This window comes from Gobius niger (assembly GCF_951799975.1).
Source record: "Gobius niger genome assembly, chromosome: 7".
Classification (NCBI taxonomy): domain Eukaryota; kingdom Metazoa; phylum Chordata; class Actinopteri; order Gobiiformes; family Gobiidae; genus Gobius; species Gobius niger.
Window position 1 is genome coordinate 17,536,322 of NC_136858.1, and position 16,025 is coordinate 17,552,346.

Sequence of the window (16,025 nt, forward strand, 5' to 3'; positions counted from 1 at the left end):
ACAAAAGAAGCACAAAGTCACGGCTGCCAGCAATGGAGAGAAGTCATCCAGCTGATATGAAGTAAAAAAAAATTTTAGTTTAAAAAGGTGTGAAATGCTGACAGGGCTGGTGAGGCTTACAACGTCAACCGACCGGAAACTCTCTCTGGCAGGTGGTCATTGTGGAGAGGAGAAATAAAACACTCTGCTCACACACACGGTCCTTAAACACAGAGGTATTGATTTAACAATAAAACTATGACTATAAAAATATTATACAACTGCTGTCTTATAAAATTCCACTTTACTTTATTACAGCACAATACCATGGCAGTACATGTTTTGCCGCACATGTTACCAACGTTGCGCCGATAATAACTGTTGCCAATTTAGTTCAAACACAGTCATAATTGTGGTAGCTAATAAGGAGTAATATCCACACATTTTCATATATTGACATACATTTCAAAATAAATGTCCAGATCTAAAAAATAAAGGTTGTAGAAAGTTGCTAGTATGATAATTGGTGACTGGTGTAAATTTAGCGTCACTACATTGAAAACTGTAGAAGCTATTGAAGCGCAATATACATACATTGTTATATTTTGGTATGGATTTCAAAATAAAGGCTCAGACCTGAAAAATGAAGGTTGTAGTAAGTTGCTGGTATAATAATTAAGGAAGTAGCCAGTGAGCTATTCCATTTTTTCAAGATAAAATCAAACCAGATTTATAGAGATGAAGTTAGACTACTGCAACAGCCTGCTCACTGGCCTCTCACTCTGGCCTCTGACTAGCTGTCAGACAGCTGCAGTACATCTAGAACACTGCTGCTCGAGTCCTGACCAGAACCAGAAAATACAACCACGTTAGTCCAGTGCTCAGGTCTCTGGACTGGCTTCCTGAAAAATAGCTTTGCTTGTCTATAGGTCTCTTCATGATCTAGCACCAAAATACATCTCTGATATGTTAGTGCCATATGAACTATCCCATACTGTAAGAACCTCAGGGAGTGGTCTGCTGTTGGTTCCTAGAGTCTAAACTAAACCTTTGGAACATCTGAGAATGTAACATGAGCCCAAACACTGACAATGTTTAGTGTGGCCTATGGTAACTGATATTAGATTTCTTTGTATCTTTGAATGACAATAATGGTTGTATCTGTGTTTTATGGATTGTTTTATATCCGTTTTAATATAGTTTTAGCAAAATTGTGTTGTAGTTTAACTATAGTGGTTTTATTGATCTTGTAAGGCACAATGAATTCCTTTTTGCATGACGTGTGCCCATAAATAAATGTGTCTTGTCTGAATAAAACATAATAAACTTAATAATAGAATTGGTATACCTTGACTGCATTGGCGTTATTCTGCGAGCCACGGACCACTCCAGTCGCTCTGTAGAGGCGCGTCGGGGGCTTGAACGACACCGTGAGGTTGTAGGTTTGTGAGATGTGCTGGACAGTGGGGGAGCTGGGGTCTGTCTGCATTATGGCGGGAAGCTCGAACGATAAGACTAACGGAAGGAGTTCCTGAAACAGAACATAGTGTTAAATGTATATTTGGTCAAAGTAATTTCTTTATAAGAAAATAAACTTTTATGAATGAAGAACTGAAACTTTTGTGACGTTTTTTCTCGACTATTAAAAACAGCACCAAAAAAAAAAAAACTGAACACAAGGGACAAACAAAGACAAGCTCCTGATAACATGACGTGCTGGTGTTTTGATCACGTTTTGATATATTCACTCGGGACATGGACAGTGTTTAACTCACAGTGAGTTTGTCCAGTGAATATGACAGAATATGACAAATATGACGAATACGCTGAATATGACAAACGACTAATAGGACTAATAAATGGCCGTATAAATTCAGAGAAAAAACAACAACAGCCGGGCTCCACCACCGTCTTCAAATATTTTCAATTTCAGTAAAAAAACTAAACAAAAAAAGACTGTCTGCCAGAACTCTGCAGTGACATGGAGTGGGAAAGCTTATCATTAGGCTGTCAGAGGTGGCGCGCAGTAAGTGAAGCGTACCAATTACTGTCTACAATAGAAGCGTCTGGCATGCACAGCACAGTAGCTTTTATCACCTTTATGCTGCGCGTGTGATTGGCTCCATGTGGACACGGAGTAAAAGCAGTGAAGTGGGAGGGGGCAATTACTTAGACTTATTGGAATTGACAGACATGACAAGGTGGCACGCAGGCTGCCAACTCAACTCAAATAAGAAAAAAGTATGATCGATACAGGCCGACGGTGTTACACTGTGAATAAACATATGTCCCCTTGCAGTGGGTAGCAACATTCTTTAGCATTTTAGTTGTTTCTTTCGCTTATATCTGATTGGGGTGCAGTGGGCTGAAACCATAGAAATCATAGAAATGGCTTTAGCTCTCCAAAAATACATGTTGCTCTACATTTTGACATTTGTCCTTCCCGTGGACTTTCAGATTGTATGTTACCAGCCTGCACCTGTGCACCTGCACTCAAACTCTGTAGAGAGAGGGAGCAAAGCACAAAGACGGGCTGACATTGTGGAGGATGAACAGGGCGGGAGATACGAGCCTGCGACTCCTCCAGCGCCATGAGAACTGTTAATGAGCGATCCTATCTATTCTCGTGTCAGATTTTATCTTCAGCCCAACATTGTAAATAATCAAATAATACTTTGTGCGCTGCATAGATTTTCTGTGCAAACATTACAAACATTTTCTGTGGGAACATTGCTGAAGATAAGATACATGTTTTAACTCGCTGCCTTTGCTGATTTATATTCACTATCAATACATCCATAGCTCACAAACATGTGCACCTAAAATATACATTGCCAAAAGTAAGTTCTGGGCATCACTTACTTCAACAGTTACAGCCAAGTTTGAGTGGAAAGAATGATCTCCATTGTGTAATTGGATGTACAATATCCCTCTCTCTCCCTTTGTCTTTTCTGTCAGTGTAGTATTTACTCTCATGGACAATTAATGAGTAAAAAAACGCAACATGCTACGACACCTGCAGTGGCACTTATGGCCTCTAGGGGTATGAGTTACTTAGTACTGCTTTAAAAGCATAGTTAAAAGCATGTGTAGGCTCTCAGTCGTACAGGAATTGTCTATCTTCAATGAAGGTTCTTCTGTATTCTGTAGTAACGCTCAACACTTCAACTACAGCGAACAGAAGATGACTCAAGAACCTTCATTGAACAAAATTAAAAGCACACAAAAATATTACTTTTAATGAGATGTTTAAATCCAAGAGGACATAGCCATCAAGGTGATCAAGCTCTGAAAGTCACAAAGAAGCAATAAAAGTCATAGCAAGCAGAACTTAGACCTTTTAGACAAATGGCCTGATATTAAAAGTCCACATAGACATGCGCACAAGCCCGATCACAGACGAGCAGGAGAAGTCACACACACACACACACACACACACACAAGCCCAGTGTGTTATCCAAACATCGGATCTTGGGCAGAGTGCCACTACGGTTTTGGCTGCCAGTGAAGGGCAAGCAGCATGAATTGCTCCGACCAAAGAAATGCGCCCTTGATCAGTCCCATATGTGCATGGCCTTACAATTATATCACGTTTCAGCACGGGCTCTCTGAGGGCTTCAGAAATTTAGGTCAGTGTGGAGGGAAACACGGCAGAGCCCGAGCAGAGCAGCAGGAGACAGCTTTCAATGAAGAATGGACTGATTTAAGGCACCGCTGACCTCAGCCTTTTCTACAAAGTCTACCTGGCACATATGTGATCCCTATGTCTGGTGTAAATACATCCATTATCCAGACTTAGCAATAATTAAAGATCGTGGAGGTGCAAGAGCCCGGTGAGAACTTTCAACACCTGTCTGTCAACTCCTCCACAAGAGTCAATCACCTCAGCAACAGCGTGGAAATAACCTGGCCTCAAGAGTTGTAGATACAATACTACAGAACAGCAGCATTGTTCTGGAAAAAAAACAAACCACTTCTGCTTCAAGAGGCCTGTGGTGTCTGGACCACCCACCTCTGAGGCCCGTGCACTGTGAACAGAGAAGAAAGATAACCAGACCTGCCAAGAGAGTGACTTTTTACTGGTTGTACAAAGCAGGATGCTACAAAGTGTTTGCACCAGGCCACAACGATGTAATGTATGGGCAGTGCTTGTAACATTATATCGTTAAAAAATACAGGACAATTACTACAACCTAAAGAAACAGTGCAAAAATAATTTTCACTAAATCAATGTCTGTCCTTGAGTACAAACAATAACACAATCATAGTGTGATGTTGGTTCTGAATTTAAAATAAACTTGATAAACTAACTAAATGATGAGTAAACTCTTAATTCATCATGAACAGTTCATTAGTTAAGTGTGACTAACACTTAATAACTACTTAACAATGCATCAGTGGATTATGTGGAGAACTATTTAGCCTCTCCCAGTATTCCTATAGCTCCAAATTGGGCCTTGCAGTTAGCCTTGCAATATAGTACAATTTTATCGGCTTAGAAAATCGACATATTTAATTTTGTGTAACTAGACTCACGTAACTGTATTTAAATAGGGAAAACGTGGAAGAACTTGGTCGCTTCTAACTTCACTCCAGTTTGGAGCTATAGGAACATGCTGGGAGAGGCTAAATGCTAACAACATCAACTCGTCTAAGCTCAGGTAAGAACATATCTCAGCATGGAAAAATGGTGGCCAATTCCTTTAACTAATGAATTGTTCATGATGAATTAAGTGTTAATGTATAATTTACTAACTCTAAATAAGGTGTAGTTCTTATAAAGTGTTACCGGATTATCTTATGCAAAGGCAAGAGTCACTCCACTCATGAAAGAATTTAGTGTAGATATATATGTAAGAACATTCAGGAAATTTGAGGTGCAGTGATAAAATCATGTAAAAGCAGGACAGAGGGGTGTTGCTCCGGACACTGCAGCGGTCGTGCCTTTCCCATCTCGGAGGGTGCATAGGTTAAGTGGGATGTGTGATCGGTATCAATGCCAGGCTTTATTCAATCAAGTAAAGGAAATGTGCCTTTGATCCACCCGTTTTATCCCCACTGTGTGTTCTTTGGAAGCACCGCCACGTTTCTGCTTCTCCACAGCCTAGAATATAAAACTCTTTGTATAACAACTTTTAAGGTCAGATTTGAAACATTTTTTCCAGACATAGAAGCGAGTGGACGACCTGACCGAGGCTTGATCCTTGTGAAAACAGCCTTAAGCACACACGCGCAGACCTGCCAATAGATTCCGCTGAACACCTCACAGATATAAGCTTTCTCCTCACTCACTCAGTCATGCTCAGCGTTGTTAGTTTTGGTCAGTTCTTGTTATTAGGAGGTTATGGGGTCTGCCTTGGAGTCAGACAGCGACTCGAGAGAAAGACTCCGAAATCGGGCGAAACGTGAGGCTGCCAAAAAAAGACCGAATCTTCTGAGCACCAGTTTTACAATAGTTCAAGGGGAAGTGGTCGGGGAGTAAGTCAGGAATGGTGCTTGCGGCGGAGAGGAAGTGCCGGACTTTGCCTGAATGCAAAATAACTGGCCCCAAGAGTTGCCCTCGCGGGTTAAGACTGAGGTGAGGAAACTGGCTGTCTGGACTGTCTGAGTATTTGTTTGCAGTCTGAAGCCCTGGCATAATACAAGTACATTGATAATTGAGTGTATTTTTGAAGAAGACGGAACCTCAAAAGAAACCAAACTGCAACTACAGCAACAACAGCAGCTTCTACTATAGCTACAAGTTTCAATGTCTGCTGCAACTTGTATCACATTTATCGCTGATGCTGTTGGGTGCATAGCGCATTTTTCACAACTAAGGCAGTACACTTAAAACTTTCAAGTCCTTTTCCACCTCTGCAAATTTGTGTTGGACAAAAATGTTTGGCTTCCATTTTTGTGACGCATTCGATGTCAAGTTGGGACCCATTTGAATCCAAGTTTCCAAGTTGTTCAGTTTTAAAGCAGATGTTCAATCTGCCAATCCAAATGAATACAACAATGCACAATCCAATAATGTACATTTAATATAGAGATATCTGGGTGATTCACATGGGGCTTTTCTTAAAGATCTCTTGTGGAATTAGACAGACATAATAGCCAGATGTATAAAGTGACTTGCAAAATGGAAAAATAGGCCTATTTTGCAAGTCTAGATGCACTTGTGATATCTGAAGGATGTGAAATGGGTGGAGTACAGCTCTAAAAACAGAAAGAGATTTAAAAGGTCTTACATACCCTTATTTTTACCCGTGCTGCTTCCACTCCCGCTGGCTGACCTGCGATGGACACCTGGGCACAAAGCAAGAGCCGGTTATTTTATGTTAGGAAGAGCCAAAGCAATTCAATTACCGACAGTTATAGTCAACAGAAATATGGAAATTGCAAAAATGTTATCCAAGTTAAAAAATGACAAAGAAGACGAATTGCAGATCTCAAATTGGGCGAAACCAAACACTTTGAATAATATTTTTTAGACATTCAGTTCATTTTACAACACCTATTTTTCTGTCACTGATCGATAGGATATTTACAGTGGACAAATTATGCATTATCAATCTTGTATGGTTAAAACATTTTTTAACAGACACACAATGTTTAATTCTCCATCCAGACTCATGGGTCATGGTTGTGACGTGGGCGTGGATGGTTCCTAGGTGTCCAGAAAGGCTAAGAAAGAGTCCCGTGATGGATTATGCTAGTGCTTTTTAAAGTGTGACGAACACCTGTTTAATAATACAAAAATGGAAAGTACGCAGTTATTAGTAGCTGTGACATCTGGTTAGCAATTTATTTAAACATGTTATTATAATATCCAATAACCCATATACTTTAGCAGCTTGTCAGTAGATTTCTTTTTCAGGTGCATGTTGGAGCACCTGGCACAGATGTTGGCTGATGAATAGCCACACTGCGTGCTAACCCAACTGCTCAGGCTGCACCTTGATGGTAATTGCACCACCGTCCTGCGCTCTTACATAGCGAGGCCAGCTAAATCATCAAGATTTCCGGAGGCTCGGCCAAACAAAACAGCTGGCAGTTTTCAGTATCCTGCCTGACTCAAAACGGTGACAAGTTCGTCAGAAAGCTAAAATAGTGCAATGGCAGAGGGTTCAGTTGGTTTCAGTTGAGAGACAAACAAAACTGCAGTGGGTGAAAGATCTCAAAAAGTATACCTGATCAAAGTATAGAACAATGCACACACTTATAAAGTTTCATGGTAAATCTGAATTTGGCAGGAAATTAAGTGGCTTTTTAATCAGGGTCTAAAAAAAAAGAAATCTCCAAATTTGCTTTCACTTAGGCTTCCCTCATAAAAAACATGCACAGTAGGCCAGAAAAACAGATTTGACTTCAAATTAGATATATTATCCACACCTCAATATCTGTTGTTTGTTCATTTCAAACCTGCATATACAGAAACAGATTGTATTGGACCAGATCACTCTCATAAAAACAAAAAAATCTGTGCAAAAATGTGTATTCAGTATCAGTGCTCAGTGCTGGTGTTTTTGGGTCTTTGACTTAATTTTTTGTTCCATAACGCTCAGGATCTTTTAAGAGTCCCACATATGCTGAAAATATATGCAGCCCAACAACTCGACCACGTACAAACCTTTTTTTCCTTTACCATCCGGACGTCATGACAGTGTGAATACCTGACAGGTGGTCCTGAACCTTTTATCCACTGAAAAACAGCCTGTTGCATATTCAAGTTCTACTTGGAACCTTGTTAAGACCCAACCACTGCTGCTGCTAACTTTACTCTTAAAGGGTCATCGCAGACCTGATCATGCAGAACAACAACTTGATATTAGTGTGTATTTAATAAACTCCAGGATTGCGCATACGTTTCATCCATGGTTCCATCAGCAGAGAAAACCTACAGAAACCCTAAAAGCCTAAAGCATCATAGAGGTCACTGTGATAAAAGGCAAAGGTGCCATACTACCCACCCATACAGCTTCTGGGTCACATAAAGGTCGAATGCACACTAATATCAAGGTTTATTTTCCTTGCAAAGCACCTTTAAGTGAGATATACTTTTGATAAAGTAGGCTTAGGCTTCTAAGTAAGGTAAAGCGCTACTTGCCTTTAAACCAGTTTAAACAGGTTGTCCATGCATTGATCACGACTTGTTTGGATTATTGTAATTCTTTGTGTTTTGGTCGACAGCAGCCATCGATTCACAGCCATCGACTCCAAATGGTCCAAAACACGGCTGCACGCCTGCTAACAGGAGCCAAACGACATATTACTCCTTCAAAACTTCAAAAATCTATCACTTGTTTTTAAATCCATCCATGGACTGGCACTAGCCTGGCTAACGCCAGACCAAAATCAAAAGTGATGTTTAGTCTGGGGACCACCAATTCATTTTCTCGTAGGAGAGGTGTGTTTTATGATCGTCCATTGCCGTTTATTGGGCGCTACGAATGTCTATCATGCGTCTGCACCTTGCCACAGCCAATCGTATCATCGTATCCGATGACGTATGACGTGCCCGCTGTAAACTTTCGAGCTAAACTATAGAACACAGCCTAAAGCTTGATCGAAAAATAGCGTTGTGTCTGCTGCTGTCATGTTTGATCCGTAAATAAACTTAAAAAAAATAAATAAATCTGTAAATAAACTACAAGCTTCCGTATATCGAATAGCGCGTCATCATCTTGCCGTCCCTCCTCGTTCTGTGATTGGTTCCCAAATCCATGCGAAAATTTTGGCCATGGTCCCCAGGCTGCTATGCAGTTCCAAATGATTCGAGCGCACACAGCAGCCTGGCATTAGCCAGGTTAGACTGGCACCGCCTTGTTTATCTGGATCGTTGTTTGCTGGATCGTCCAAGATCTCATTTGAAAAGTAAAGGAGATAAAGCAGGCCCTAAACTGTGGAACTCCCTCACCCCGGACATTATACAGGCTACTTCAGTTGAGAGCTTCAAAACTCTGTTAAAGACTCATCTTTTTGCACAGGCTTTTAACATGAGAGGAGGTGAGGTCAGTTTATTTTTTCACTATTCTCATTGTGTTATAATGTTGTGTTTTTTGTAGTTTTGTATTATTGCAATGTGTACCTGTACAGCCATTTGGGGCAGTGATGACTGTTTTGAAAATGTGCCTTAATTTAAGGCTTTCCCAACACTACTAGTAAATACCGCATTATTACTCTGTGTTTGTATCTGCTCATGTTGGAATTATGGCTGTTAATATGTACATGCAAATCAATTACAATTACCTGGTTGCTCTTCTCTGCCTGGTTGTTGCGGTTGGAGTCGGGGAAGTGGATGTGGCAGCCCGTCTCCTCCATCACTCTCTTGATGTTGTTGCCTCCTTTCCCGATGACATGGGAGTGCTCTGTGTGCGAGACGTCCATCTTCAAAGTCACCCTGTTACTCTAATGAGTCGAGAGGAGAGGCCAGAGTGAGGGAATGACCAATAACACCGAACACAGATCAGTATATGGACTCAGCAACAGTGTGGATTTTAAATTCAATTGTTGCACTACTGTAATTACCTTCCTTGTAGCTAATCACAGTACAAACAGAGACAATACAGTAATGCATGCATGTCCACTTTGACATGTTTTATGATGATGTATGATCTATCCTTTTGATAAAATTCTTTAATTATAGATACTCACACACATTAAAAGTGCATAAGACAGGTTGGACCACCTTTTAACCAACATGTAGGCAATACAAATTAATTTTACTTTTAACCTCTTTTGACATTTTTGTGATGTTTGTTATTGATCCTTGGGTATGGGACATGGTGACACACAAAGAATTTCCATAACTGTGCGAGTCTCAGCTACATCATTGGAACACATGATTATTCCTCTTTCTATGTCAACTTTTTTTTTTTTTTTTTTTTCAAAATTGCCCCTTTATTGGTGTAAAGCTATATTTAACACTAACTGCAGATATTATTCCATACAAACTAAGTAATAACTAGAAAAACATATGCACGTTAAGCAGACTAATGTGAAGAACATCAAAAATAACAGTAAGTATGAGCTTGTACTTGATCCTCTGAATGGGAAATCTTGTTTTACATGGAAACAATGATCACTGGGAACTGCATTAAACTAGCAAACCCACAAACCAAGAATTAGTAAAGGAAAGGCAGATGAAGTGCACCGCTATAATGCCAACCAAATGTGTTCTGGTGAGATGAATGCACAAATGGCAGTCAGCCCCAAGGGGGTGCTGCCGCGCTCCCATCATGCTTTGTGATTTCTGTGTTTCCATGGGAACCGGGGTCCATATGCACACTTCATGACAAGCCCTTGATGTGAATGCCTCCCAAGATTACTGCCAATCCATACGGCTCTGCTGTGTGCAATCTGCCACTCTGACGGCAGGGGATGTTTGAGCGACGCAGACCAACACTTTTGAGAGAGAGGGACGGAAATGATGTTTACAACATAAAAGTACTATACCTTTGTGTCTAGGACGGACATGATTCTGTCTTTGGCTTCCCTCACGTTGTCCCTTTTTCCACACACCTTGATATGAGGGTCTAGATGAAAAAGCAGAACAGATTAGAATTATAGTGACTTATAGTTTATAAAGCACTTTTCATACTCGCTTACATTCACTCAGCAAAGATAAAGTGTATTGCCCAAAACCACAACCCTAGAACGCATAGCCAACATATAAATATGCAAGTGACATACAGTAGACAGTAATGGGAGTGAGCTAGTGATGATAGATTGCTCAAAATGGACAAGCTAAATGGGCAATAACCCAACATGACACAGCTTTCTGCATTTGTCAACAAATTACCGCACATCACACAAGTCATGGAGACAGTAATTGGTGCTTTGATATCTGCCGTGTCTCATTTAAGTTGGTGGTGAGTAACCACAAGAGGTACTAGAGGGAGGAGGAAGTGGAAATGTATGCAGGCAATCTGATTGTCAGAAGACTAGGATGCATAGGGTTTCGAGCTTAACTGGTCTGATATAACTGCATGTACAAGAGACGGACATGACACTCTTTGAAGCAACTTTGAGCATAAATGATTATACGGAGCACACTGAAGTGGTCGATTTTGAAAAATACAGTGGAGCATGACTTCGGCCGGTGAGGGTCAAGCGTTTTGAGTGAGACTGATGCGTATGACCACTCTCAGGTTCAGTCTACATCAATAAAGAGGTTAATTTTGACATTTTGATTATATTGACTTTTTTTGTTTTTTTTACCAGAAAGGTTTTTGGGGAGAATATAGACTTTACTGGATTGTACAGTTTGGTGTGAAAGGGGGTGAAGCCTTAATCTTTGTTTTGGGGGACTCGGGGCCCAAGTTGTAGTACCTTCTGACTCTGCCACCAGGCCATTCAAAAACCATTACTGTTTGTAAGCATTAGACGCATTTAGTAGCAATGATGGTCTATCTGCAGCGTCACACTTCTCTGCGAAACTTCTGAGTCAACCCCTACCAAGGTACAGTCTGTAGTGCAAGTTACCAGCATCAGTATGAGTGAACCCTGCTTCCAGAAACACCCTTGGCTTTCAAATCCTTGAGTTAGAATAATCAAACAGTGCATACCTAAACTATTTAAAGAGCATTGTTTAAGCTCACAGTTGGCCTCACCGACGGCAGCTCTTAAGAACACAAATATAAGAAGACACACTACATCCACGGGCCAGCAGCCTGGGTTAACTGTACTGGGCTGCAGGAAGTAGGCTAAGACCCCTTCCAGGAACACCCCTCCAAGCACACACTTTTAGAGCATCTCAGATTTACTACGCAGCCTTCAGACAGGACCTAGTGAAAGATTTATTGTTACAGCGCTGCAAGGACCTCCGAGAAGTCCGCCCATGTGATTCTAGGACCTTTGAGCAATGCAGCAAGGGAAATGATTTGAATATGTTTTAATTTGGAGGAGATGCTGTAAGAATCCAGCATCAACTCACAAGGCAGACGATAAAAAAAGAGTTGTTGTGTAAGACGGGTTTGGGCCATTGAAGAGCCTATGGTGGGATAAGAAGTAAATAAGGTTTGATTTCTGGAGATTTGTTTTTTTTATTCATGCAGTCCTTATATTTGAAAAGTTTAGAGGTGCTAGGCTAGTGCTAGGCTAGCGCATGTCTATGGTAACTAGTAGCCTGCATTAAAAACAGTCTGACCCAAGCACAGTGCACCTGAGGCAAATCACTTATAACACAAGACTCCCGAAAATAAATGTCTGTGTTACTGTTGACTGAATCATTTTTGAAATATAACCATTTTGCATTTAAAAGATCTTATATTTTTGAGCAGGATCAGCTTCCTGGTTGTAAGCTACGCAGCGGCGGAGTGATCTGCTAGGTTACCGGATCTACAGTACGTTTGTTTACGGCATTACTACACGTGGAATTCACAAAGGAGCTTTCTACAAATAAGATATTGCAACGTTTGGAGGACTACCCGATGATTTTGAAGAGGTTTTTAATGCAGGCTACAAGTTACCATAGACATGTGCTAGCCTAGCACAAGCCTAGCACCACTAAACTATGAGGACGTCATGAATAAAAAATAAAAAAAATCTCCAGAAATCAACAACACTGGATAACTAGGAAATGAGGCTCTATGCAAAAAACCCTGAAATATCCCTTTAATGCGTATCTCAAGAACACTTGCAACAACTAACCTTACTTTTACTGAAGTCTTCTTCTTAGTAATAGTAAAAGCTGTGAGAAGTAAGTCTCAGTATTAGATCAACACATTGCGTATGTCACCAAATGATATCCCAATATTAAGTCATAAACAATATATCACAAACCTACAGAGGGTTTCCAATTGCCAGAGATGCGATGTTAAAATATAGATTTCCCTATGGTAGTTCTATTCAAGCTTTGTTAAGGTTTTTATGCAGTATTAAAAGAAAAAAAAGTTGTTTATGATTGCCTATTAGAGGCTGTATTAGACCTTTAATAACGGTACTAACAGTAAAGGTAGTGGTAAGTAGTAGTATTTCTATAACAATACTACTACTACTACTACTGTGTTATATGTTTTTTATGTTTAATGTTGCACGTCTCACCATGAAAAAAATCCTAGTTTGTGAACCTGTTTACAATGCAATGGCAATACAAAACGATTCTGATTCTAGTAGTAGTAGTAGTAGTAGTAGTAGTAGTAGTAGTAGTAGTAGTATTGTTGCTTCCAACGAACACCACATTTTCCCAGCTGACTGAAATGAGCTGTCAAATCAGATATATATGTTCAGATATTGAGAAAACAACTTGAATAGATCCACAACTGAACCGTAAAAGATGAAAGTCGCCACAGTCCACTGCAACCAAAAAATATGAGGAGAATAAAATCGCAGCCGGGGACCTATCACAGTCCCCACGCTGGTTCCAGGAAACTCTCTCATTACCAGCTGTTTCTGTGAACAATAGAAATCCCACTGCTTCCTTCGCTGGCACCAGCGTCGTCCTCTAGAGGGAGCAGCTCTCATGTTGTGTCCCGTTCTAACCTGCTCGGCACATCTGGCAACCATTAGGCAGTCCTAACGAGTGTTGCAGTCATGATGCAGAACACCCCCACATTTTTTAAAGCGAAACTGCCTCGCACATATTTCTACAGCTTTCTTTTTGTAATGATTGATTGCGGAATAGCAAATGAACACCTTTATTCTTTGTCAGGGAACACCTTTAAGAGCAAACAAAAACAAGCCATTCGCAGCTGCAAGGCATGTTTTCAGTCGCACGGGTAAGAGATTTATTTGGGGAGGAAAAAGTATGTACTGGAAAAACCAAAACTGAAAATGCACAATAATCACAATAACTTATTAAGTATGAACTAAATGACCATGTTATAGAGGAGAGCCATGCAGTTACTGGTAAGACCTTTTGAAGTGCGCCACAATTGAGCTTTTTTTTAAATAAATATATATCAGATGCACCAAGTGGACAGTGCATTCACATGATGATATTGACTAAAATCTAACTCTAAATCTATGCTATTGCTTATGATAGCGCAAAGTTTAAATGAATATGACGTACTCGTGTTTCAGAAACTGCTGGTCTCCTGATATTTAACAGACAGACCCGTTTAACAGTCACAAGTTAGGTCTAAACCTGATTGAATATTCAGCAATGCCACAGCGACAGAGCACCGAAGATGATAAAGAAAACGTCATGCTTACAGAGATCTTGCAATATTACTATGTTAAGAGACATCACATAAGCTTTTGAAGATGTTTACCTAAATAAGAGTTTTACTGTATATTAGGAGTGTCTATAGTTGACAGATATAATGTTTCTAAATATGTAAAAAATAATAATAAGGGCAATAAGGGCTCAGAAAATTGGTTAACCTCTTAACCCTCATCTGAACCAAGCACAGTTCTCCAGTTTGGTATTACCTAAATCTAAAAGCGTCAAAATAGCGACAAAAACGAGAAGCAAACGCAACAGAAAAGGTGACAAAAGAGGGATGAAAGTGCAACAAAAACGTGCTGTAAAAGCAACAATAACAAAATAAAAAAAGCTGCAAAAAATACGACGTAAATGAAGCAACTAAAAAAGTGATGTTTAAAAGCCACATAAAGTGGACAAAAAACAAACAACAAAAGAGCAACAAAAAAATGGCAGAAAAGCAACAATAACATGAAAAAACGTGACAAAAGAATGACAAAAACACAAAAAAGACTACTAAACTATGAAACTATGAAAACACAACAACAACAACAACAACAACAACAACAACAACAACAACGCAACAATGTTAAGAAGCTTTTAGATTTGGGTAAAGCTGTATAGTATAATTGTTCATGTGTTCAAGAAAAAACAAAAAGTAAGTTTGAGTCTCAAATTCTAAAATGTCTCTCTCATGCAGGCAATTGGATTGAAAAAAAAAATGAAAAAAAATCACAAATGATGAAACAAAGCATTTATGTAAGCAATTATGTCTGTAATTTCACTACATCACACCAAATATTTGACTTCTGACCCCCTTTAATTGAAACAATAGTGAGTGCCATGTTGTGACATCATCATTATGTCTACAGTGTGACAGACAAACAGGTACAGCTAATAGAATGTCCCACGAGCGTAACGTCTACCCTGTATTAAACCAGTGCCTGTACAGTTGATGCTCTGTCCCCGAGGCTAACACTGGGGCTTATCGCAGCGGTGCAGGTGGTGGGACCCACGTGCTGCAGGTGATAAATGGAACGTTCGGTCTGGCATTTTGATAGAGTGTGTCCCAGAGTGAGCAGAGGTTACAAACAGACAGACCCCTCACATCTGCCGCTGTCCCGCCGGCTATAATCCAGTCCAGACTCCGCATGAAAGTTGATACTGATTTACAATTCCAGGAAAAGTAACGAGGACTAACATCCATAAAAGGCTATTATTACAGATTAGGTCCTGGATGTGTTAGATGTCAACAATGGTGTTATGAACGCGGACATGTGGTTTGAAATTTTGAGAATAAAGAGCATGTTTTTGGCAGAAGCAGAGAAGCAAGTAATTACAGGACATTTTTCAATAATACTGTATTAATTTAGTTTTCTTTCATCTTGTAATGTTTGCATATCTTTGCAATTGTTGCAAGATATTTGTTTGATAATAAGAAGCAGTAAGAATGATCTTAACACTTGTGAAAAATTGTAAATTACTATTTTGTTCATGTGGACTTCTATGTTCGCTCTAGTTCTTTCAGTTCAATCACTCTTCGCACTTAACATTAAGGCACTTCAGGTGGGTCAAGTGTATTGCTCAAGGACTAAGAGAATGACATTCAGACTTGGTCATAAATAGAACTGGGTACCGTTAAACTATGGTATCGCATATACTACTGGTATCAAAAGTCCAAGTCCAAGTCAATTGGTCATGGGGCCAAATCAAGTCAAGTCGAGTCATAGCTTTTGTCAAGTCAAGCAAGACTTAACTTGAGCTGGCAAGTCACCTCAAGTCGCAAATGTCAGTGTTAAGCCTAATTCATCTTTTCAAAATGTGTTTAATCTAGTTGAAAATATAAAGTGCTTTCTCAAGATTTAGCGATTTTGAAAATTTAGGCTAAAAATCAAACTTTTAATTTAATTTAATT

At 39.8% G+C, this 16,025-nt stretch overlaps 1 protein-coding gene across 3 annotated transcripts in view; it reads right to left on the reverse strand.

The window, feature by feature from the left end:
* Positions 1-16,025, reverse strand: part of bicc1a (BicC family RNA binding protein 1a) — a 62,449-nt gene that overhangs the window by 17,499 nt on the left and 28,925 nt on the right. For 2 of the 3 annotated variants that reach the window (XM_079560468.1, XM_079560467.1), the window contains exons 4-7: positions 10,420-10,499; positions 9,214-9,372; positions 6,217-6,270; positions 1,328-1,510 (exon numbers count right to left, since the gene is read on the reverse strand). In XM_079560468.1, the coding sequence (XP_079416594.1) occupies positions 1,328-1,510; positions 6,217-6,270; positions 9,214-9,372; positions 10,420-10,499 (476 nt within the window). The remainder of the gene's footprint in view (positions 1-1,327; positions 1,511-6,216; positions 6,271-9,213; positions 9,373-10,419; positions 10,500-16,025) is intronic. The other variant, XM_079560469.1, reaches the window with a different exon arrangement.